The 24544-nt window shown below is 47.1% G+C and overlaps 1 protein-coding gene across 3 annotated transcripts; it reads right to left on the reverse strand.

Moving 5' to 3' along the window:
* Window positions 1-1972: 1972 nt before the first annotated feature.
* On the reverse strand, window positions 1973-23116 carry Pex5 (peroxisomal biogenesis factor 5). 3 transcript variants are annotated; one of them, XM_052174808.1, is made up of 16 exons: window positions 23024-23116; window positions 21485-21647; window positions 21184-21219; window positions 20765-20897; window positions 20464-20595; window positions 11419-11524; window positions 10900-10990; window positions 10394-10504; window positions 10073-10168; window positions 9541-9660; window positions 5233-5376; window positions 5006-5076; window positions 4389-4601; window positions 3931-4096; window positions 3489-3646; window positions 1973-3326 (listed from the first exon to the last, which is right to left on the reverse strand). In XM_052174808.1, exons 2-16 carry the CDS (start codon window positions 21629-21631, stop codon window positions 3125-3127), a joined length of 1926 nt encoding a protein of 641 aa, XP_052030768.1. In that variant the 5' UTR covers window positions 21632-21647; window positions 23024-23116; the 3' UTR covers window positions 1973-3124. The 3 variants fall into 3 exon arrangements, with proteins under 3 accessions (XP_052030768.1, XP_052030767.1, XP_052030769.1); XM_052174807.1 differs by lacking the exon at window positions 23024-23116 and adding an exon at window positions 22183-22330; XM_052174809.1 differs by lacking the exons at window positions 10394-10504; window positions 23024-23116 and adding an exon at window positions 22183-22329.
* Between the last annotated feature and the right edge of the window lie 1428 nt (window positions 23117-24544).

The raw sequence follows: 24544 nt of genomic DNA on the forward strand, positions 1-24544 counted from the left end.
CACTACTGCCCCTTTAAAGCTAATTTGCCGTATCGATCACTGTTGTGGTTCAAAGGTGTTATGGGTAGGTAGGACTATCCATTGCTTCCCTTCCTTGGTGGCTTATATAGCCCTTCCTGTACTACAGAAACTACTCCTTACAGAAGAGGCAGAGGTCAGATCCAGCTTGAATCATCCAAGTCCTGTGTCTGAAGTTCAACCTCTAGGAGGTAACCAATAGTCTCCATTGTTTGGGAACTCTCTCGAACTTTCCAGACCAACAACCCCAAAACAGGTTGTTCATGTCTGGTGCTGGGCTTTTGAGATATTTATCCTCAGATACATAGGTGACAAAGATCATCTCCTATTCTGTAGCCTTTCTCTTCAGATGGTTCTCTCCTTTGCTAGGCAGAAGTTGTATTAATTACATCTAATTCCATTTGTTAACACTTAGAATTACTTCCTGTGCTATATGCATCATTTGAAGAAAGCTCTTGCCTGTGCTTACATTTTGAAGTGTTTTATATGTTTTCCTACTGCAGCTTCAAAGTTTCAGATCTCCCTTTGATCCATTTTTAATTCATTGTTGTGCAGAGTGAAAGATACAGATCTGGTCTTGGAGTTTCCTGGAATTCCTTGGAAATTCAGTTTTCCTAGGATCACTTTCTGAGAAGGCTTTTTTCAATGTATGCTTTTGACACCTTTGTCAAAAACTGAGTTGGCCATGGCTATGATTCCTTCACTCACTCCCAACATTTCCATTTTAAAGGTCTTTTGCGTCTCTGGCGAGAATTACCCTTTGGCTTTGTTTTCTAAGTACTGTGAACGAGTCTTTACATTTCTTTCACTCTTTCAGTTGCTGAAAGGGTTTATCAGATGTTTTCTGGAGTGGTCTTAAGGGTCTTTTAAGTACAGGATCATGTCATATACAAATAGGGATAATTTGGGATTTTCCTTTCCTATTTGTGTCTTTTGTTTTGTCACCCAGCTAAGTAAGATTCAAGCACTATACTGAATAAGAACAGAAGTAGACATGTTTATCTCCTTCCTGAATTTATAGGAAACACTTTCAGATTTTCCCATTTCATATATTGGCTATGATACACCCTTTGCTGAAGTAACTCCTTCTATTCCTATTGTCTCCCAGGCTTTGTTCCTGAAGGGATGTTAAACTTTGTCAGAGGCCTTGTCTGCCTCTACTGAGAAAGCTTTGTGATTTCCGTCATTGGCTATGATACATCCTTTGCTGAAGTAACTCCTTCTATTCCTATTGTCTCCCAGGCTTTGTTCCTGAAGGGATGTTAAACTTTGTCAGAGGCCTTGTCTGCCTCTACTGAGAAAGCTTTGTGATTTCCGTCCGAGTTGCTTGGCTTGCATACATCAGAGGCCGCCTCCTGCTCTAGATTGCTTTACAGCCTGGAGAGGGAAACCAAGGCAGGCACTGTAAGCAGAAGCCACAGAAAGAGTGCCTTGGAGATCTGAGTCCTCCCTCAGGCAACCCACCAATCAGCAGGCAGGCAAACAGGTAAGTGACCTGGAGGTAAGTGATTCTAGTGCAGGTCCACTGGCCACAGCCATATAGACTCCACATGCACACTGCATTGACACTCACATAGGCTAGGCTATGCTATTGGCACGCTCCGCCCCAGAACCATGTGGACCTGTACAACCAGGCAGGGGACAGCCTAGGTGAAGAGCAGAAGTAAATCCATAGCACTGAAGAAGAAAAAGATTCAAGATTATACAGCATACACAACTCCCTTTGTAATAGTAACAGGAATGTCTTAAAAAGAGGGAGAGAGGGAGGAGGGAGGCAAAAGGTGAATGTCAAAACAGAAACTGCAGCAGGTGCTGGCACCCGATGATCCTGGACAGAGGGCTAGGTAACCCCATGCCAGGAAGAAGCTACAAGACAGAGAAGGGGAAACTTGAACATCAGTCTGTCACTAACCAGCCTCCCTCTACCCCTCCCATATTTAGCAGTGGAACCTACTCACATCAGTCCAGTTTATTCTTCATACAAATATTTTACAGTTTTATTTTTTAAATCATTTACACATATGCATACAAAGAAAAATAAATTTCAGGATGGAATTTTGGGACCATGGCAGTTTAAAAAAAAATTCTGATCATTAGCTACTGAAGACAAGGTAAAAGGCTTAGCAGTCATTTATGGGGCTCTGCGTGTCTCCCCACACAGAAACAGTGGAGACGTCTCCGGCTGCTCCCTCAGCATCCCTTCCTCCTCACCTTGTGGAGGTGACAGGGGAAGGGGTTTCAATGATATCCCCTATAAATGCTTCAAGAAGGCTTATGGTAACACTGAACCCTCCCTTTGTGGGAATTTGGCAAGAATGCAACTTCTGAACCAGTTTGCTACAAGGTTTGTTTAGTTCCTCCTTCCAAGTCTCCCAAGAAGAAGAGAGGACAGCAGTACTGACCACACAACTACTGTCCCACCTCTGGGCTCACTCCACAAATGAACCTCCCTCCCTCATAGACCATGCCACCCGCAGTGACAAGCCCCGGCCCTGAGGACAGTACGGTAACCACATGAGCATTGGCTGCTTCAGTGTCCGCCCACAGAAGATCCAAGCTCATGGCCAGGAGTGACGGAGCTGCGAGCACTTGTCCCAAGTCCGGCTCTGTGAAGCCGCATCACCACTTCAGTGAGCAGGCAACTCCTAACATCCATCCCAGCCAGCATCACACAGATGCTCAGGGGAACCTCTTATACACAACTGCCCAAGGAAGCTGGACTGTTACCAATTCCCAGGAAGAGTAGGGCTAGGAGAGACTTAAAACTGTGGCAGGCCCTATCAGAAATGGCAGCTGATGACAACAATTCCCCTATGTCATTGGGTCCTACCCAAAAAGCAGCACCAAGAAAGGGCATGATGAACAGAAAGAGATCTGTAGCTGGATACACAGCCCTTGAATTACCAAGGGTCAGAGACAGCTCATCCCTACAATTAAGTAGGACCTAAGACACAGCTATGCACCCCTACTCTGAGGCAGCTCCTGAGAGGTCGTACCGCTTGTGGTCATCAGCCCGCCCCGGTGGTAGGCCCATTTGAGGAGAGGGAGTCACACCCAGAGCGCGGACCCCTCCAAGCAGACACTCACAGGGCAGCCCATCCCACTGTCACTGGGGCAGGCCAAACATAGCTAGGAGGGCAGGCAGATCCCGAGCATCGGCCGCCCCATAGGCATCACTCTGGCCTAACATGGATAACGCCAACCGCAGGGTACTCCAGATGTTCTCAGACATGGCGCCCCCCTCGCCCCGAGGGCCCCGGCTCTTCCTCTGCATGTTCAAGGCCTCCAGAAAGTGTTCCACAGCCTCACTGTAGGGAAGAGGGATGAGAGTGTGTGAGCAGAACAACAGTGGGCGGGGTGGAACAACAGTGGGCGGAGCGGAAGGGCCGGGGAGAGGCGATCAGAACATCAGAAACCAAGGCCAAAAAGACAAGGTTCACCTGCTTACGGCAGGCAGGACCCATACTCACCGGTGAGCCCCAAGGTTGATGCAGCTGATGCCTAGATTATAGCGGGACCGGATGTACCCGGGCTGTAGTTCAAGGGCTCTGCGGTATGCAGCCACCGCTTCTTCACTCTGGTTCCCATTGGCCAGGGTGGCCCCAAGCTTGTTCCACAGCAAATAGTCCTAGACAGGAAACATGAGCCAGGCTGGGACCGACTTCTGCCCATTCCTCCACCTGCTTCGCTTCGCTACCGTTCGGTTAATGTAGCTACTAGCCTGCCCCCTTCCCCTCGGCAGCTCCCCATGTGGTCACCGGGGTAGCCCAGGCAGACTCCCGTATTCACATGCTCCTGCTCTCCCCAGCACCCCTGTCTTGTCCCAGTCTTCCCGAGGCTTCATGGCATGCACACTGGAATGCAATCTCCCACATGCAAAGGACTCTTCAGCCTTCTTTCCCCAAGGCTCACATTGGGACGAACACTGAGGGCGGCCGTGAAGCAGTCCACAGCCTTGTCGTACTCCCCACTCAGGTTAAAGAGGACTCCCAGGCCACACTGCACATCAGGGTCAATGGATGTAGGGTCCAGACGCACAGCTGCCAGGAAGAGTTCTTTTACTTCAAGAAACAGGGAGCTAAGTAAGGAGAAGAAAAAGTGCAGAGGTAGGTAAATGCGTCTATCCACATTCCTAGCCTCCAATCTCTTAAGTCAACCACAGTCCCAGGACTCACTGGTGTTTCAGTCATCTCCTTTACCCACATCCAGTTTACAGCCTGCTTTGCTGACCACAGCACTGCATGGTAGAGTGCTGACCCTGAGGAGCCCATCACACTCTTGGATCTCAGCATGCCCTACTTGCCAAATCAAGGTCATGTTCTTACCAGGACTCACATTACAGGCCTCACCCCGGAATGCCCCACACTCACTCAGACAAGAGAGATCCCAAGACGCGCTTGCTGGGACCCAGTCCTGCCCCAGTAGCCCCTTCTTCACCAGAAGCCACCAGATGGGCGTAGGCCGGTGAGTAGCGCAGCCAGTCCCGCAGCGTCTCACAGGCCTGTCGCTGCAGGGACTCATTGGTGAAGCTGACAGCCAGCGCCATCAGCGCTGTCCGGTTTTCTGGCTTTAGCTCCAGACACCTGATGGGACAAAGGAGCAGACTGAGAATCTATAAATGACACCGGGGCCCTCAGCGCCAGGAGCGCATGGCTGAGCTTTGAAGCAGACATGGAGGCCTTACTTGTGCCCTCTCAGCATAACACAGAGAAGAATCCTCTGGGCTTTGAGTTAATATTAAAGACTCAAATCTGAGATGGGCAAAGTTTCAGCAGCCAAAGACCAACCAGGATCCTACAGATAAAACCCAAGCTGATGACGGACCAGCATCGAGCCTCTCGCACTCACTCCTCTGAGCCACGATGACTTGGAAGAACCTCACAGGTCCATCTGTGTGCTAGTGGCCAGAGAGGACAACGACCTGGTTGTTAGGCTAAAGGCTGCCTGCAAAGGCCTCCATCTGCCTGCCTCACCGCGGCACACTCACCTCCGCAGGGCACTGATAGCCAAGAGCTCTTGCTCGTTCTCAGCCTGGGTGGTGCCCAGGTACTGCCAAGCCTGCAGGGAAGTTGGCAATTCCATCATTGAGTCTGCATCCGCTCCTCCACCGCCTTCCCCACTCACCACCCACCCTGGAGGAGAGCACAACCCATCCACAGGCTCTGGGCCCTCCCACAAATGGGGAAGAAGGCATCAGAACAAGGCCCCACTCACCTCCATGTGCTTAGGGTCCTGCTGCACAGCAGCCTCAAAAAGCAATACCGCATTGGGCAGGTCTCCCTCCTCAAGTCGACGCAGCCCCTCTTCAAAAGGCTGAGGGTGGTCACGCAAGGGATTCTCCTCCTCAAACTGGTAACCCTGGAAGGAAGAAAAGTGAGGGTGGAACTCAAAGGAGGGAATCCCGACAGCCAGGGCAGCAGGGTTGGGAGAACAGCATCCAGGCAGGTGGAGGAGGTGCAGGCGGCCTTCCACACAGGCAAAGCGGATTCTCCACACTATACAGGTCATCTGTGACAAGGCAAAGTGTGAACCCAGCTGCCATCCAGCAGAGTTAGGTGAGTGGCAGAGGCTCATCCTCACAGCCTGCACCACCATGTCCGCAACTTCTCCCCTGGACAGTGCATGCCTCTCCACAGCCTCAGAACAGTGAACGCCCTCCTTAGCATCCTAACCCCTAGCGTAGCTCCTGGCCTCTAACAGTGTGGTGACGCATAAGGAAGTGAGCCCTGAGGCAGAGGCCCTGTCTTAGGCAGGGCTTCCCCACCTCGGGCTACATGAACCCAATGGTAACTCAGAAATGCTTACCTTGCCCCAATTACCAAGTTCCTTTGTTTCTTTTGGCTTTTAGGCAGGATCTTGCTATGTAGCCCAGACTGGCCTCAGACTCACACCTGTCCTCCTCCCTCAGCTTCCCTAGAGCTGACATTACAGACATAAGCCACCATATTGGTTTCCTTTTAAGTAAAACCTAACCCCCAAATCTGAAGGCAGACACAGCTCTCCTAGCTGGGGGACTCTCAGCTGAAAAATTATAATGTCACATAAAAAGCTTTGCCAACTGGCATTTGACATGAAGTAGGGTGATAACAAGATAAGGCAAAAGTCACAGGTGAGTCCTCATGGCCTTGGACAAATAAAAGATTCCTTCTGGGGAAGTAAAGAGTTACCATCACAGAAAAGAATAAAAACTGTATGCGGGACATCAGGCAGTTTGGTGAAAATGGCAAACCTAGCCCAGACACGGAGAACTTAGCTTTAAACTGCACAGAAGAAAGACAAGATGTCCTGTTTGGTTACTACTGTGAAACAAGGGAAAATCAGAAGTGCTGTTTTAAACCACATGACATCAGAGGCAAAAAGTTAAGGAGGTCAATGGGGGTTCAAAGCATGAGACACAGGATTGGAAATGCATGAGGGAAGTGTGTCACAAGTAGAGTCAAGAAATATTAAAAATTCAGAAAGCAGCTGGACAGTGGTGGTGCCACACCTTTGATCCCAGCGATTGGAAGGCAGAGGCAGGCAGATCTCTGAGTTCAAGGCCAGCCCGGTCTACAGAGTGAGTTCCAGGACAGCCAGGGCTACAAAAAGAAACCCTGTCTCTAAAAACACAAAAACAAATCAAAAAAATTAGAAGGCAGAAAATGAAGCTACTACAGAGGAAAGTTTGCTTTCTCGTGAATGACCAAGCAATAAATGCCACACCTTGCAGGTCCTACCTATTACAACTACTCAGTTCCAACGTGGGAGAATGGGGCAGTGGGTGTGGCTATGTCACCGCCCTATTTTATTCATGGACACTGAAATTTAGATTTTTAAATTTTAGGTGTTACAAGCTATATTACTCTTTTGATTTCTTTCAGCCACTTAAAGATGCTAAAACCATTATCAGCCACTGAGCCATTTATAAACAAGTTGGCAAATTCATTTATTCACAGGCCACTCCTGCCCTAGATAATCGGAATTCAAGAAAATAAATGTTTTTACACTCAACCCTAAGCACTATCCATCATCAATGCATCCTTTGAGCCACTCTGTGGGAAACAGAGAAGGTTATCACATATAACGTCATTTCTAACAGATGTAATGTATGCCTCAAAGCTACAGAGAACCGTATGAAAGGAGCTTCCAGCAGTGCTCACTCACAGTGGCTGCAGCTGTTTCCTTAAGGCACACTGTTGTATGTAGCAGTCATCACCAGACAATGGGACAAACGACTGTCACCGTCCTTTGAACACATTTCCTCTAGACGCTGATACCTGTGTCTTTACGGTCTCATCAACTGCTGCTCAGTGAGGAATTAAATATTTTTCCACTATGCGAAGATAAAATATTTGCACAGGTGGAAAAGTACTACTCTAAAGGAACTGTTCACTGGCTACACAGGGCAGAGGGAGCTGAGCATCGCTTCACAGCCTCAAAGCTCTCCCCAGCCAGTCGTCTTGTCTGGTCCACTGCCTTGAGCTATTTCAAAATCTTATAGATTACACTGTAGAAAGAGCACTACAAACTCTCTTCCATCACAGAAACACTTTTGATAATGGTTTACAGTGTCTTTTTTAAGCCACAGGTATATATATATATTCTCTGAAAAACATAAAGGTTAACAAAAAAAAAATTAACTGAAAAAAAAAAAAGGACTAGAGGGAAGAGGAGATGGTCAGTGGACAAAGCACTTGCCAGGCAAGCATGAGGCCCACAGGCTAGATCCCCAACACCCAAAATAAAACCCAGGCAGGCATGGCAGTTGGGAAGGGGACCCCAGGGCAGGCCGGTAAGCTGGACTGCTCCATGTGTCGTGAGTTCTGGGTTCAGGAGAGACTCTGGCCCAAAAAGGAAAGTGGAAAGAGCCTACAGCAGGAGACCCATGTCAACCTCCGGCCTCAGCGCACACGCACACACGCACACACAAATGCAAAAACAAACAGCACAAAGGCCCATGACTTTATTCAATAATTAACTCATAAAATTCCATACACTTCGGTACAACTTAGCTTAGGGCCAGACAGAGCTTAACCCTTCACTACTAGTGAATATGAAGTAGAGCACTTCTGAGAAGCATTAATGCAAGTTTTTCTCAGCCTGATGTACAATACTTCAAGGTATTAATGACATCCACAGGGTTTGTGGATCTAATAATTTAGTTAGTTTTTGTTTGAAACACAATCCCACTAACCCAACTTAGCCTGTTACAATTCTCCTGCCTCCCAAGTGATTGTGTTACAGGTGCGCCATCATGACCAGCTTCCTCCTCATACTTCTAAGTTTTTAATTTAAAGGTGTATTTGACCCAACATGTCATAAATATGAGAATAATATATGCTAAATCAAGCGTCTAACATAAAAAGTTATTCTGCATAGCATATCATAAATATGGAAATAATAAACACTATCAAAATACTGCTCATATGAAAATAGTATTTATGTTTCCATTTATCAAATGTATAGACATGCCAGTTATAAATTAACAGTTTATGTAGAATAACAAAAGTGCTATTCTATAAGAGGAACTTATACTGGGGCGAAATACAAGGCAAGGTCCCAAGAAGTTAGAGGCCCCTCAATGTACCACATCAGACTGCAAGAACATTCTCAGACAAAGCCCAGATCTGGTGGACTCAACAGTCACATTTTCTCTTGTACTAGGTTTTTCTTGAGGCTCTCGAGCCCTGACCTCTTTATAGTCCCCTGAACTTCATTCTCCTGTCTCCACATCACTCCCTGTTTCTACGTCCACCTCCACCACCCAGCTTCACTCTCAGGATCTGGTCCTTGCCCCACACATCTGAACAAGAAGAATGTTGTTCGGACCCTAGTCTGTCTTCCTGAATACCAAGCTTCCCTCCCTCTCATGCTTCAACTCAGAAGCTCAGTAGCCACACCTGCATCATCCTGAAGTGACTCCTCTGCAGATTTCCTCATGACACTGCTGAGGAGACACAGCATCTAAGTCACAGGCACACAGCACATATAGAATCCAACCACCTTCACCACAGACCACGAGGAAGGTTTCCTATTGCTTAAGTTACTTCATGTAATTCTTTAAAATCCTAAGTTGGGACAAGAGCCTGATTCCTACAAGAAGAGATCAAAACTTGTGTGAGCTGGGGTGCAGCTCAGTGGGATAGTCAGTCCTTCGCACACGCCAGCACTGGTTTGACCCCAAGATTAAGCAAGGGGTTTGAACTCAGGAGCCAAAAACAGAAAAAGACACATTGAGGACAGAGGACAATCGGTGAGCTCCCTCTGTCCAGCACGAGTCAGCGACAGATAAGCTGTCCCAGTGTAACCTCCAATGAGAAGCGACAATTCCGCTCTTAGTGCAGTCTTGTGGAAGCCTCCCTCGTGCGCATTACATCACTTTATCATTTGACAAAGGTATTGTTACTGAGTTTTTAATCTCAAGAACATACTTCACCAGTTACTGGACAGCAGGTATCAACCACACTTCTTTACATTTTAAGAGTATCAAAAACAGTGCTAGTTTCAGCATAGAAACTCTCCAAACTCTCCAGGGCCTCCTACCTTGTCATAGGATGAGGATGTGAGGTCATCATAGTCGGAAAGCCAGGGGTGCGCCTCAGCATCCCGTTTCGCCATCTCCTCCAACTCTGCCTGCAACTTGTCCCAGAAATCGACATCGGACTGCAAGGAAGGGAAAGCAGATGAAAGAAAGGAGTCACTTCATCACCACCCCACCCTGCCCCACCCCGCCCTTGCTCTACAGGGAGATAATCATTAGAACATTGCAAACTTCAGAGTGTTTAGCAATCTTCAGAGAAGCTTTTAAAAAATGCAAATCCCCAGATCCTACCCCAGATTCTGAGGCAGCAATCTGGAAGAATGTCCAACAGTTTGCATATTTAGAAAAGCAGTCATCCCACCCCTATGCAGTTCCGAGGGATAGATGATCCAGCACACTATGAGGCCATGCTCGGCACCTTGGGCACTAATAAAGCCATACTCCCCTCTGCAGGACTCGGTCCTGGAACACCCACCATGCCGGCTCCTATGCAGAACACAGTCCTGGAGCACCCACCATGCCGGCTCCTCTCACCTCTATAGCTGACTTGGCTCGTTCAAATTCCACCTGAAGGGCAGCCATTTTGTTTCCTGGTCTTGTGAACTGATCAACCCAGGCCTCTGACGTACCCTGTGACAAATGATGATAAGTGCCACCTCCACCACCTTCCTTCTCATTAACACAGACTGACTGAAACCCCGCTCAACACCACAGCCTAGGTGCTCTCAGACTCCTGCCCACCCACTCAGGGTCTAGGTGCTACAAGGCAGGCTGTCAATGAAATCCCTTCCCACTGAACACTGATCCGGCCTCTGGCAGCAGTCCGGAGTGGGCTGGGGAATGGCGATATCCTACCTGCTGCTGTATAAACTCTGCTGCCCACTGTTCTGCCTGAGCTCGGCCCGACCCTGCAGCGGACTCCAGGGACACCTGCCCCTCGCCAATCTGCCGCACGAATTTCAGGAACTGGGGCACAGAGACACACATAGGTACCTTGGGACAGGACTTCCAGGTGTGTACTCTCACCTATGCCCAAGGAGACCCTGCGCTCTCCCCTCCCTATGAACATCTCTAGCTGCATCAAGATAATGCTAAAGGCCCTGAAAAGAAATGCAGCGAAGAGGCTTTCTACCTCTACAGAGTTGAGAAGACACAGAAAAGACAAAGAGTTAGTAGATAAAGAAATAGGGAAAACAGAGAGAAGATGCAGTCGGATCCAGTCTACAGTCTCCACTCTCCAGAGGAAGACAGTTCTGGAATCACATCCCACTCTTTACAGCACAGTAGCGCGAGGGAAGGAGAGCTTCTGCCCTCAATCCCAGTTCTGCTGGGATTGAGTGCAGCAGCAGGAGGTGACTCACCTCAGAGTTAGCCAATTTGGGGTCGTCCACCTTGGATACAAAGTCACTGGCTGTGTGCTGTAGGTCCTCCTCAGGACGATACTCATCGTACCTGTGGAAAGGAAGAAAGGCCAAGTCACCCACACGTTGCCCGTGCTCGTCCCCAATCCTGTCCACGGCAAACATAGTCCCCACAGGGTGGAGCAATAATGCTACCCACTACCTTGAGGAGCTAAAGAGCTCCAAGTTACATTAAAGAAAAATGTCTTTGTGACAACAGGACAGTCTTTTTACTTTTCCTTCCTTAAGCACAGCTCTGCAGGAAGGGAAAAGGAAATCTCTCAAGGAAACAGGGTCCCTTCCCTCTGGGGCAATCTCGGGGAATGGTTAAGATTCCTACTCACAGGTGAAATGCCAATAGCAATAGTAGAAATGTCAACAACTGAAGTGGAGCAGAGACAAGGATGTGGATGGGGGAGGCAGGGAAGTGCCCACAACTGTACTCTTTCCATGGCAACCCATGGAAGACACTGCACTCACCATCGATCGGCGGTAGAGGTTCCTTCCGGTTCTCCCAGCCACAGCTTCTCCTCAGACTGCTCCAGATACTCCTCAGCCCAGCGGGCAGGGGACACAGACAGTGGGTCTGCAAAGAGCAGTTGTGACACTCATCAGAGCCTCAGTGTAAGGTCAGAGGAAGTACAGACCCAGTGACCCGCTTAACCAAACCAAAGCACACAGAGCCCTGTAGAGTCCCTGCAAGTCCCTCCGTGAAAGAGAATTTAATAAATCCCAATATCCTCTTCAGTGGCTGAGCCATTCCCAAAGAGGCCAGGACGGAAGTTTATGGAGAGCTGAGAACAGGAGGCCTACTACCAAGGAGGCTCAGGTAGAACTTTCACCCCAAGGCCAAAACAGAAGGTTTCAAAGTTGAAGGCTTAAAAAAAGAGCCTATCTTTAAAAGAGCACTGGCTGTTCTTCCAGAGGACCGGGGTTAACTGACTGTAATTTTTAGTTCCAGGAGAACCAAGGTCCTCTTCAGACCTTAAAGGCACCAAGCACACAAGTCGTGCACAGACGCACATAGAGGGGGAAAAAATACACATAAAGTAAGTTTTATTTTTAATCTTTATTAGGATATATTTGTTGTACAAAGAAAGAGTCTTCAACACATCATTTCCACACATCCATATAATGAGTTTTGAACTTATTAATTCCCTCTTCCTTCTTTAGTGGGAAATGGGGGTTGAGACGTCTCACTGTGGAGTCCTGGCTGTCCTGGGACTCACTCTATAAACCAGACTGGCCTCAAGTTCACAGAGATCCTCCTGCTTCTAGCTGGAATAAGAGGCCTAAGCCACCTAACCTGTTTGCCTACCTTCCCTCTTATTCCTTCCTTACCCCTTCCCCTCCTTCATCCTTCTAGATCCTTTTTTTCTTAGGTCTACAATCCTCAGTTAAAAGCCTAGAACTACGCATGAAGTATAAAGTGTGTGCCAAACCTGGGCACAGAGTTCACATTCCCACCCAGGCAAAGTGGGGGATGCCTGCATCCTCCTCACGAGTACCCTCAGGCCCCTGCACACAGAGATAAACACTATGCTGGCTTTCAACACTGCGTTGTTGGCATCTGGGGTTTCTTAGGGCAGGGTCTCAGAACATTGCCCAAGCTGGCCTTCAACTCAGAGTCTTCTTTCATAGCTTCCCAAGCACTGAGCCACTGAGCAGGAGACACAGCTCCTGACTCCTCATCGCTTTGATTCATTTTAAGGGTGATGTTTTTCAGTCACATTCTAAACATATCTTCAAAACCACAGTGATAAAGGGCACAGGACCAAACTCCAGACAAGGGCACTGAACTGTTTCTCAATCTCTAGGACTTTGTCCACCAAGCAGTGAGCAGCTTAGTGTGGCCAAAGTAGCAGAGAAGGCATGAGCGCAGGTCTCTTCTATTCTGTCCCCATCGCTACATCCCAGAGGTCAACACAGTCATACAATCCCCAAGTGGAAGGTCCGACTGACACTGCCCTAACACTGAGAATACACTGCTATCCCCTTATTATTAATGTACACTCTGCTGTACCCAAGACTTGACCTGAATAATCAGCAATCTCAAAATCTGAGAAAATAATGTCAAAACCTGAAAAGAAAAAAAAAAAAAAACCCAAGAACCAAGGGTCTCAGAGCACACACAGATTATGAATAAATAATATAGAGTCAACATAATAAAAAAGTATAGTTGGCAATTGTTTGGGTTTACAAATCCTGTTTTAATTTCAGGGACACTCAACTATGGGCTCTGACCTCTAGGTCCTGTAGGTAACATTTTTCTCCTCTTATTCCAACCAGAGTGTGGCTTACGTGTGAAGATTGAAAAGCAAATATTTAATATCAAAACTGATTTCAATAACATCTCCTGGCTCCTTAGTCCTATCCCCTCCCCCTTTCCTCCTTACTCTCTGTTAAAGAATAGCCAGTCCTTCCTATTTCCCCTCCTTCCTCCTTCACTCGGGCATAATGAACCCGAGGCTACAGAGACACAAACAATGTCTATAAAATGTTCTCATCAACAACAGAAAAACAATAGGGAAAAAAGTTTCTTCACTTTACCACATATAATATACCATTTCCACATATACCTACACACCATTACCATATACACACCATTACCATATATACACCATTTCCACATATACCTACACACCATTACCATATACACACCATTACTATATATACACCATTACCACATATACACCATTACAACACACACACCATTACCACACACACACACCGTTACCATATAAACACCATTGCCATATATGCACCATTACCACATATACACATTACCACATATACACCATTACCACACACACACCATTACCATATACAAACCATTACCATATACACACCATTACCCCACACACACACCATTACCCCACACACACACCATTACCACACACACACCATTCCCATATACACACCATTACCTTATATACACCATTACCATATATACACCATTACCACACACACACACCATTACCACACACACACCATTACCACACACACACCATTACCACACACACACACCATTACCACACACATACACCATTAACCCACACACACACCATTACCACACACATACACCATTACCACACACATACACCATTAACCCACACACACACCATTACCACACACATACACCATTACCACACACATACACCATTACCACACACATACACCATTAACCCACACACACACCATTACCACATACATACACCATTACCACACACATACACCATTAACCCCCACACACACCATTACCACACACATACACCATTAACCCACACACACCATTACCACACACATACACCATTACCACACACATACACCATTACCACACACATACACCATTAACCCACACACACACCATTACCACACACATACACCATTACCACACACATACACCATTAACCCACACACACATCATTACCACACACATACATCATTACCACACACATACACCATTACCACACACATACACCACTAACCCACACACACACCATTACCACACACATACACCATTACCACACACATACACCATTAACCCACACACACACCATTACCACACACATACACCATTACCACACACATACATCATTACCACACACATACACCATTACCACACACATACACCATTAACCCACACACACACCATTAACCCACACACACACCATTACCACACACATACACCATTACCACACACATACACCATTACCACACACATACACCATTAACCCACACACACACACCATTACCACACACATACACCATTACCACGCACACACACCATTACTACACACACACCATTACCACACACACACACCATTACCACACACACACACACCATTACCTTATATACACCATTACCAAATATACACCATTACCATATATACACCATTACCAAATATACACCATTACCACATACATGCCACACATCAGGGGACACACAGGTGAGAAACGTCATCCTCAAATTGCTATAATTCAGGGCTTGGAATGAGCATTAGTGTTAAATCTCTGCCTCACAATGACAAGCACATTAAAACAATAACAGCAAAAACAACCTGACGCAGCCTGGCTCAGGTTGCCAAGAACCTAGAGTTTTTGGCTCTGGGGACCTGCTCAGCAAGGGAACTGACAGAAGAGCCCAGTGAGCCAGACCCACTTAGACGTGCCTGAAAGTGAAGCAGTAAAGGCCAGAGATGAGGAGGCTGTCTTAGGTCTCACACACACACAAGCAGAGCTAGAGCCAAGACCTAGACAGCCCACTCATGTTTACATGATGTAACACCACTTCATACTGTGTGCTGGGTGAGCACAGCTACCACAAGCTGAAATGTCGATCACTCAGAACTCCCTCCCCTAAGCAGTCAGAGTTCTGTGGGACAGAAGGAGGGTCTAGCGTGAGCCTAGCATCACCCACATTCAAACCCCAAGTCCACCCATCATTCACTGCATATTTCAGAGTAATTTTCTTCTTCTTTAACTTGTAATTTTCCACTTCTTTACCTATAAAAAGGACCACAGCAGACAGATCATAGAGTTTCTGCAAAAATTAGACATAGCAACAAAAGGGAATAGCCGTGCCCCCATCTGCAGAGGACAGGCCTTCCAGGACATCACAGGAGCCTGGCACGCTCCGTATCCACCCATCCACACCTCTTCTTCCTCTGTTCACAGAAGCGCCAGCACTGACCACCTTCTGCTGTGCTTCCTCCAGCTTTTCCTGCAACACTACAAGTTTGTGTTTCATAGCTGCTTATGAGCCTCACACACTTGATTGTCAACTTGCCTATATTTGGAATCAACTAAAACTCAAGCAGCTGTTAAGAGATCTTTTTTTTTTTTTAATGAAACCATTTGAAGTGGGAAGATCCACCTTTAGTCTGGACCTTTTGAGACAGGAAGATCCACCTTTAGTCTGGGCCATGCCTTCTGCTGGCAGGCTTTTGCAGACAAGCTTGCTCTTCGCCTGCCTGCTCTCTATATCACTGTCAAGTCCATTCCTTCACAGGCATCAGAGCCTACTTCTTCAGGACTCGGCCACCTGCTGAATACCAGCGGAGATTTGGAGCCGCATGAAGTAAACAACTACTGGGTTCGTGGATCTCCTGCTGGTAGACAGCCAGTGTTGGAGTAGCTGGACCACAGCCAGTAAGCCACTCTAAGAAATCCTCCCCCCTCCCTGTCTTCCCCCCTCCCTCCCTCTCTGACATACTCTCTCTCACACACAGACACACATTCTGTCTCTTGTCACCTGAGTCTACCTAAATTCAGGACACCTGAGGGCTGAGTTTCACCTCATGACTTGGGTAAACACAAGATGCAGACTGGCCAGAAAACATGACAGATGATGCTAGCAGAAGTATGACAGACCAAAGAGGGGGATGGGTCTTGTATGGTGATGGACTAGTTCTTGGGATGGTGCTTTTTTTTTTTTTTTTTTTTTTTTTTTGGTTTTTGGAGACAAGGTTTCTCTGTGTAGCCCTGGCTGTCCTGGAACTCACTCTGTAGACCAGTCTGGCCTCAAAATCAGAAATCTGCCTGCCTCTGCCTCCCGAGTACTGGGATTAAAGATGTACACCACCACGGCCCAGCTGAGATAGTGCTGTCTACACATCAAATGAAGTTGCATAAAACTCTTCACACACAGATAATGGCACGTAAAACTGGAGAAAACCACCAGGCAGTGGTGGCACAAGCCTTTAATCCCAGCAAAGGCAGGCGGATTTCTGAGTTCGAGGCCAGCCTGGTCTACAGAGTGAGTGCTAGGACAGCCAGGGCTACACAGAGAAACCTGTCTCGAAAAAACAAAAAAATAGATAAAACTGGAGAAAACCAGTGAGCTCTGTAGACTGTGCCAAAGTGAATCTCCTCATCACCACTGGAGAATCTGGGAGGCAGTACACAGAACTTTACTGTATATTTTCATTTATTTGTTTCACACTTACCAGTAAGACTATAAATGTTTCCATATAAAAAACAACTAAAATAAAAAGATGACCTTCAAGACTCCTTTTGAACAATTCTAGAATATTAAATGTGGGAATTTAAAAAAATAAAACAATAAGAATCTACAAAGCACGCCCATAATCCCAGCACTTGGGATACAGAAGCAGGACTGTGAGTTCAAAGCCAGTCCAGGCTACATAGTAAGACCTTTTCCAAAAAAAAAAAAAAAGAAAGAAAAGAAAGGAGTAAGGATTCATGCCAGTAATTATTCAGCAAAAACAACCACAAATTCAAGTCTCCCATATAAAGAGAGTTGGAGGCACACCAGGGTCACAGTGAGATTTCACAAACAATAAAACTTAATTAATTAGTTAATAAGACCTTAAAAGGTATATTTTGTCTCAAATCTACTTAGCCATTAAAAAAGTTACCTTGTTACCTTGTATCACTGACATATCAGCCACAACACTAAGAGAAAGCCATTTCGAAAACATGAATTCTGGGGTGCAGAGATGGTCCCATGGTTAGTGGCACTGGCTTATTTAAGGGTTCTTCAGGTGCCCTGGGTTCATTTCCAAGACCCCATTTGGCAGCTAACAACAGTCTCAACCTTGACACCCTTTTCTTCTGCAAGTAATGCATTCATATGACACACAGACAAACATGCAGGCAAAAGACCAACATGCATAAAATAAATCCTTTAAATAAATAAAACACAAATTCCTGGAAAACCTATTTCTTTTAGTTCTTTTTCCCAAATCTCAATGCATTCTTTTAATCAGTGCCAAAGGCCTACTACAACAGAACAATTTTACAGAGCCCAGTCTCACACACCTCAGCCCCAGCACCCATATTCGGGCCTCTGTGAAGCAGGCACAGTTGCAAAAGAACGTGCGCTTCAAAGACAACCGGACAGGTGAGGCAGGCTCAGCATGTTTTTCTAGGATATAGTTATTCATTTGTGAGTTAGAGATGATTTAACCAGAAGGAAACAATTATAATAAAATCTGGCTCTCACAATGCGCCTAGCTGAGTAAATGACTTGGGTTTTTGTCTATTAGCTTTAAATTATGAAAAATGACTAAAGCCCACTCATTCCAACAGAAGTCTCTCTGTACTAAGATATATCACATAAGCTTAAGACTTGTCTGGAAATTTGAAAGGTTCTTATCCAACAGAGGGTCTTTGGAAAGCTCAGATTTGGGCATAATTCCACTGGGAGGACTTGAGAGTTTAGAACAATAGTTTGAAAAGCACACAGGTATAAGCAGGCATGAATTTTGGATATCATGTCTCCTACTGACACTCTCTGTAGAAAGCTTATAGCCTTGTACACGAAAGCGCTTAGCACTAACAGCAAACCCTAGAACACTGTCCACCCATCTTACTTAAGGAAGGGTATCTGTGTGAAATCACCGATAACAGCTTATACCAAGCTGTTGGGTGCTAGGAGCTCCTCCTTCCAGAGAATAAGGAATGCTGAGAGGAGAAACCAATGAAGTCCATTATCTCAAAACCTGACCCTGGGACAGCCTCCCCTAGAACTTTTGTAACTGTCTCCTCCACTGTGTCTCTTCTCATACTTGGATTTCTCGCCGTGGAAAAGGGCAAACAATGCTGCTCTGTGTGAGCGATCAGGAAGAAGATGGCTGGCTTGGTCCTTCCCTTTTGCCCTAATCAGATAGGCTCAGGGGGAGAAAAGTCAATCCACAGGGAGGCAGTAGCAAAGACACACGCTGGCCTGAGACTCTTAGCCTGTGACACGGGCCTGGCAGGACAGAACAACCGCTCGATCCAGAGTCAAATCCCAGGGACTCCTAGGAAGAAACCTCACACGTTGTCAAACTGTACATTGTGCTCGCATCTAAGGATCAGCACTGCCCTCAAGCCCGGCCAGAGAAGCGTCTGCGCAGTGGTCAGCACCTGGTCAGAGTGCTGAGACTAAGTGACCACGGAGCACTCAGCACTAAATGGGGCGTAGTCTATTTCAACCCCTTTGCCAAGGGGACGTCTCAGAATAGGCAGGAACCAGAGGCTGGAGTGGGGTGCTGAGATTCACTGTTAACATGTATAAAAATGCCTAAGAAAAATTAAGATGGTTACAAAAAAAAAAAAACAACAACAACAACAAAAAAAAAAAGACACAAACAAAAACGGGCTGAGATGGCTCAGCAGTTAAGAGCACTGACTGCTCTTCCAAAGGTCCTGAGTTCAAATCCCGGCAACCAGATGGTGGCTCACAACCATCTGAAATGGGATCTGATGCCCTCTTCTGGTGTGTCTGAAGACAGCTACAGTACACTCATAAATAAAATAAATATCTTTTTAAAAACTTAAAAACAAAAACTAAGTCACTCATTTATCTTAAGCAAGTCATCATAAACTCAGTATTCTTATCTATAAAATGGTCCTAAAAACAATAGCAAGAACTCGGGATCTCACAAAGAGAAATAAACAACACATTCAATGCACTTACCACAGTAAGCACAGAGAAGCTGATACTATTTCTATAGTCACAGATGATCTGTACCCTCAAGGACTATTTAGACATTCCTTAATATCCACAGAGAAATTAGTTCCACCAGGCAGTGGTGGCGCACGCTTTTAATCCCAGTGCTTGGGAGGCAGAGGCAGGCAGATTTCTGAGTTCAAGGCCAGCCTTGTTCACAGAGTGAGTTCCAGGACAGCCAGGGCTACACTGAGAAACCCTGTCTCAAAAAACCAAAAAAAAAAAAAAACATTAGTTCATAAAACTCATGCAGATACAAAGTTCTGAAGACTGAAGTCTCTTAACATGAAATGATATATTTGCATATAACCCACAAACATCCTCCCATTATTTTGGTATCTCTAGATGACTTATTATACCCTATATAATGTAAATGTTATATATATAGTCATTATAGCAATTAGGAAATAATGAATACACACACATGCACACAGGGCCAGGCACAGTGGTTATACCTGTAGTCCCAGCACTCAGGCAGGAAGATCTCAGTTACACAGGGATTTGGAGGACAGCCTGGACTACAAAGACCCTGTCTAAAAACTCAAAAAGCATGCATGCTTTGAGTGCAGCAATAAATTTTCCACTTTCTATCCACGGTTTATTCAATCTACAGATGAGACACGCACACAGGCACAGGTGGCCTAGCCAGACCTCAGGGTTCCGAACTCCACAATCAATTTTCCCAGACCCCAATTCTATTCAAGATGGCTGAATGCAGCGTTCTAGGTGCTGTGATGAATATTTCTCTCTTCCTGGGCTATCCATCCAATCTCTAGCTCCTCTCCACTAGACTTGATAAAGAGGCAGATCTAAGCTCTCGTTCATTCTCAGGGATTCATTCTCTCTCTCCCTCCTCTCTCTCTCTCTCTGTCCCCCTCCTCTCTTTTTTTCTCTTTATTATGTTTTGATCACCTACAATTGCTACAAGAAGTCACGTCTAACATCCCACAGAAATGAATCAAGAAACTAGAACAGTCATTAGCAGCCAAAATCACCTTACATCTCAGGAAGAATCAGGACATCAACACAGAACGTTTAAATGCTACAGATTTCCCCACCAGCCTCACCTGTAACTTCAGCGATGAATTCTTGGGACCAGTCAGTCTCGTTATAATCCTGAGCTACATCCACAGCATCTCCAGCTGCAAGAAACTCCTGGGCCCAGTTCTCAGACAGGGCCAAGTCGGCCACACCAGGGGCTTAAAAGAGATAAGCAAAGACTAAGACAAAAGGAAACAGGTTCCCACCATTCCTTCACACGCACTCCTGGACGACACCTCCTTTGTCTCCTCAGTCCCCTAGTACCAACAAAATCAAAGGATGGAAGCCCCCCTGGCCTCTGCCCTTCTCACCAGGCCCTGAACCCACCTCTTTGAGGAGCCTGGCGTAAGTTCGACTGTTCAATCTCCTGCATCTCAGCGAGGAGGTCGTCCATCTTGAAGGTCTGAGGGGCTCGGGATACAAGAGTTGCATTCTGGTCCTGCAGGAATTCTGCCACCAACTATTACAGAGAGATAGTCAGATGAACGATTAGGATCAAAGTGCCTCAGCCAGGCCCCTCTGACGTCGGACAGAAAAAGGAAAACTGGAGATAGAGAAAAAAAATTCTCTCCGTAAATTTGGAAACCAGAAAAATACCCCAAAAAGTAGACGAAAACATTGGCATACAATCTCATTTGGTAAAGAGAGTTGAAAGACTGAAATATGTATGCGTGGACTGTTTAAAGGTTAAAAAAAAATCACTAGGAACCCAAAAAAAGGACAGAAAAGAATCTTGTTCTATTTACCTCATCTTCAGTCCCTGCTCCCAAAGGCTTGGAGACCTAAGACAGGAAGTAAAGAGGCAATATTCAGAGTGAGGAAGGCCGCAGGCTACAACCCAACTCTAACTCTGCTGCTTAGGTGGCCTGAGGCAGGTCAAGAGGCTTCACAACGCCTCAGCTTCTTTGTCTATAAAATAGCAGTCCTCGTCTGTGTGAAGACACACAATGCTCACTCCAGTGTTACTGAATGGTGACTGCTATTACACTAACAACGGAGAAAGCAGGCGTCAGGGGAAAATGGGCTCTTCTGTTCTAGAACACTCACGGTCTCCGCAGCTGGGGCTCCTGGAGGCCAGGGGCCAGGCCTCAGTCCCTCCTGCCGAAGGGCCTTGTCCTGGGTGAAGTGGGTGGCCAGCTTCATGAGTGGGTTGGCACCCCCACATTCGCTCTCCACCAGCTCCCGCATCGCCATGGTGACGACCAGCTCCCTGATGGACAGAAGATTAGAACCGTGGTCCCAGAGTCGGACTTTCCCAAAGCACGCCTCAGGCCCTATCTAGAGCAGGTGGGCCCACGACGGCTCCACAAGGGCCAGGCCTCCAGGGCCACCCCCGAGCTGTGTCCGGAATCCAAGAGGAGGCTGTGTCCTCCTGCCTTCCCACTCCAAGCCAAGGCTTTCGGCTTGGGCTCCCCCTCCAGCTGTCAGGACTGCATCTCAGACACCACCCGCTAACAGCAGCTCTGCCAATGGGCCCCTGGGGAGCATGGGTAACGCATCATAAACACGGCTAGACCCGCACTCCAACCGGACAAGGGAGAGCGGGAATGCCTTCGATCGTACACCGGGATCCACACCCCCGGTCAGGCTGGCTGGCGCTGCGGGTACTGATCCGGGATCGTGTCACCTGAGCCTCCTCCCGTGCCGCGCCGGTCCCCGCCCTGCGCCCTGCGCCCCGCGCCCCCAGTCCCGTCGCCCCAGCGCCGACCCCGCCCCACGAGACCACCGCAGCGGCGGAGACTTACGGGCCCCGACCCCGCGCCCCCTAGGCTCCAATGCTCGCCGCCGCGGGCCGCACCGTCCGACCAGCCGAGGCACCCGGGGTGGGCTGGGGGAGGGGAGGGGGCGGGAGCAAGGGGGCGGGACTCAGCCTTAAAGGGGCCTGGACGGCGGCGCTGCGGCCCAGCTCAACGGAAACGGGTGAAGGGGCGGGGCCCGAAGCCTGCGCAGCGTGATGGGCGGAGCCTAGAGCCTTAAAGGGGAAGTCCTGGACGCCTGGTTTGGGCAGCTCGCCGTCAGCCCCTGGAACGCCAGGCTTTATTTAGTGGAAAATTCAGAGGCATGGAGCTAGGAGAGGCTTCTCGAGCTTTGGAGGAAAACCAAGGTTGCAGGATCCACGGTTCAGTTCTCTTGCCTGGGTCTCCTCCTCTTCTAAATCGCCCAAACAGAGCCCGGGAGATTTCGGAGGTCAAATCTTTGACCTGCCTCGGACTCCTAGGCCTGACCTCCTTCCAACACACTCCCTCAGGACAGCGTCACAGCCTCCAAGGAGACAGGGGCCTGCCTCTACCGTCTCTGCGTAATGAAGAAAATAGCGCCGGATGATGACAAATTCGAGTGACTAAAATAGGGTCCAACGCATTTTGAGACCTCGAGCCGGTAATGAATGGAGAGAGTACAGTGAGTCACTCCTCTCTCCCTCTTTCCTACTGGTCAAGGTCGTGATGGCCTGATTCCCCGGCAGCGTGGCAAGGAATACCTTTTATCGGGGTGTATGAACCTAAGCCTCAGGCCCCACCATCTGCCAAACAACTAGCTCGGGTGCCAAACCTCAAGGTCACTGGAAAACAAACCTCGATATCTTACCTAGATCCAAGACCAACGGACTCCTTGGCGTCCTGGGAAGGGGAGGGGTTCAGAGTACTGGTAGGTGGGCTAGAAGGAAACTGGTTCTAGAAAGGTAGTTCCCTGCCCAGGATGCAGAGACGAAGCCGGTAGTCTGTAGGTGGCGCCCTGCAGCAGGCTTGGTTCTTTGCTGCACTAATGATTTCAAAGGTAGCCAGCCTTCCTCCTGGAACCCAAGGCTGTGTAAATTCATCCCTGGGAAGACAGAAATTGCCCTTATAACTGCAATGGATGAACAAAATATTGTGCAATGTTTCGTTCTTTAGTACACTGTCAATCTTTCAGAGGTCCTAACGAACACACCCCCATTCTCCTTGACCACGAATTCCAGCCCCCGTCCACTGTTTCCAGGCTGCCATTGTAAAGAAAAAAACCTAGCAACGAATAAACTAAACCACATCAAGGAGGAAAGGATGCCGTCTTGGAAGATGAATGCTTTAAACGGGAGAATCTCTGGAGAAAGCAGTGTCTAAGGAAAGCATATGATGGTTTGAATTTCTGGCCGTCACGGGAAAAGGAGAGAGCATCTCCCAGAAACACTCAAAGCCCATCACGCGCATAGCCTCCTACTCTGCTAGGTTAGGAACTAATCCGCAGAAATTAACTATGCCGAGATCTTGGGAGAATAACTGTGATAATAGCCGATGCTTATGAAATGCATGCTAACCCCAGGTGTCGCATTAAGCGCTTGGTGAGCATTAGCACTTTTAATCATCATAATCCTCATAACACTCCTATGAGAAAGATATTGCTAACCTCCTTTTACAAATAAGACTTGCACAAACATCAAATATCTAGGAAATCAGAATCAGTGCAAGCAGTTGGTGACATGACTCAATGGTAGAGGTGTTTATACACAGGCCTAAAGGCCTAAATTTAATCCCTTGGGCCCACAAATTAGCAGAAAAATTATTTCCCCTGAGAGTTGTGAAGACGTGCATGTACACACATACACACCACACACATACACTGCATACTGCGCATGAATTTAAACATGCAAGCATAATTCTGGACACCTACAGTCCTGCCTCCCAGACACAGAGAAGAAGACTTCCTTGTAGACCCTAAAGACCTTTGATATAAACCAGGCAGTGGTGGCGCACGCCTTTAATCCCAGAACTTGGGAGGCAGAGGCAGAGGCAGGTGGATTTCTGAGTTTGAGGCTAGCCTGGTCTACAGAGTGAGTTCCAGGACAGCCAGGGCTACACAGAGAAACCCTGTCTTGAAGAACAAAACAAAAAAAGAGCTTTGATATAACCCAAAGACTTCTTCACAGTACCTGGTCCACAGTCCCAGGCATGCTGGGAAAAAGCTAAATAAGTTCTGTGGGTGCCTAATATCTATAACTAGCTCATTAAAGTTCTAAATATGAAACCGTATCTTCTTCACCTGAGTTCAAAGTTAAAATCATATTTTATCCATAAAATAAAAAAATTATAAATTAAAAGTAAACATTCCTTAATATTTAGCCAACTCAAGGAG

Source organism: Apodemus sylvaticus, chromosome 2, assembly GCF_947179515.1.
Source record: "Apodemus sylvaticus chromosome 2, mApoSyl1.1, whole genome shotgun sequence".
Classification (NCBI taxonomy): Eukaryota; Metazoa; Chordata; class Mammalia; order Rodentia; family Muridae; genus Apodemus; species Apodemus sylvaticus.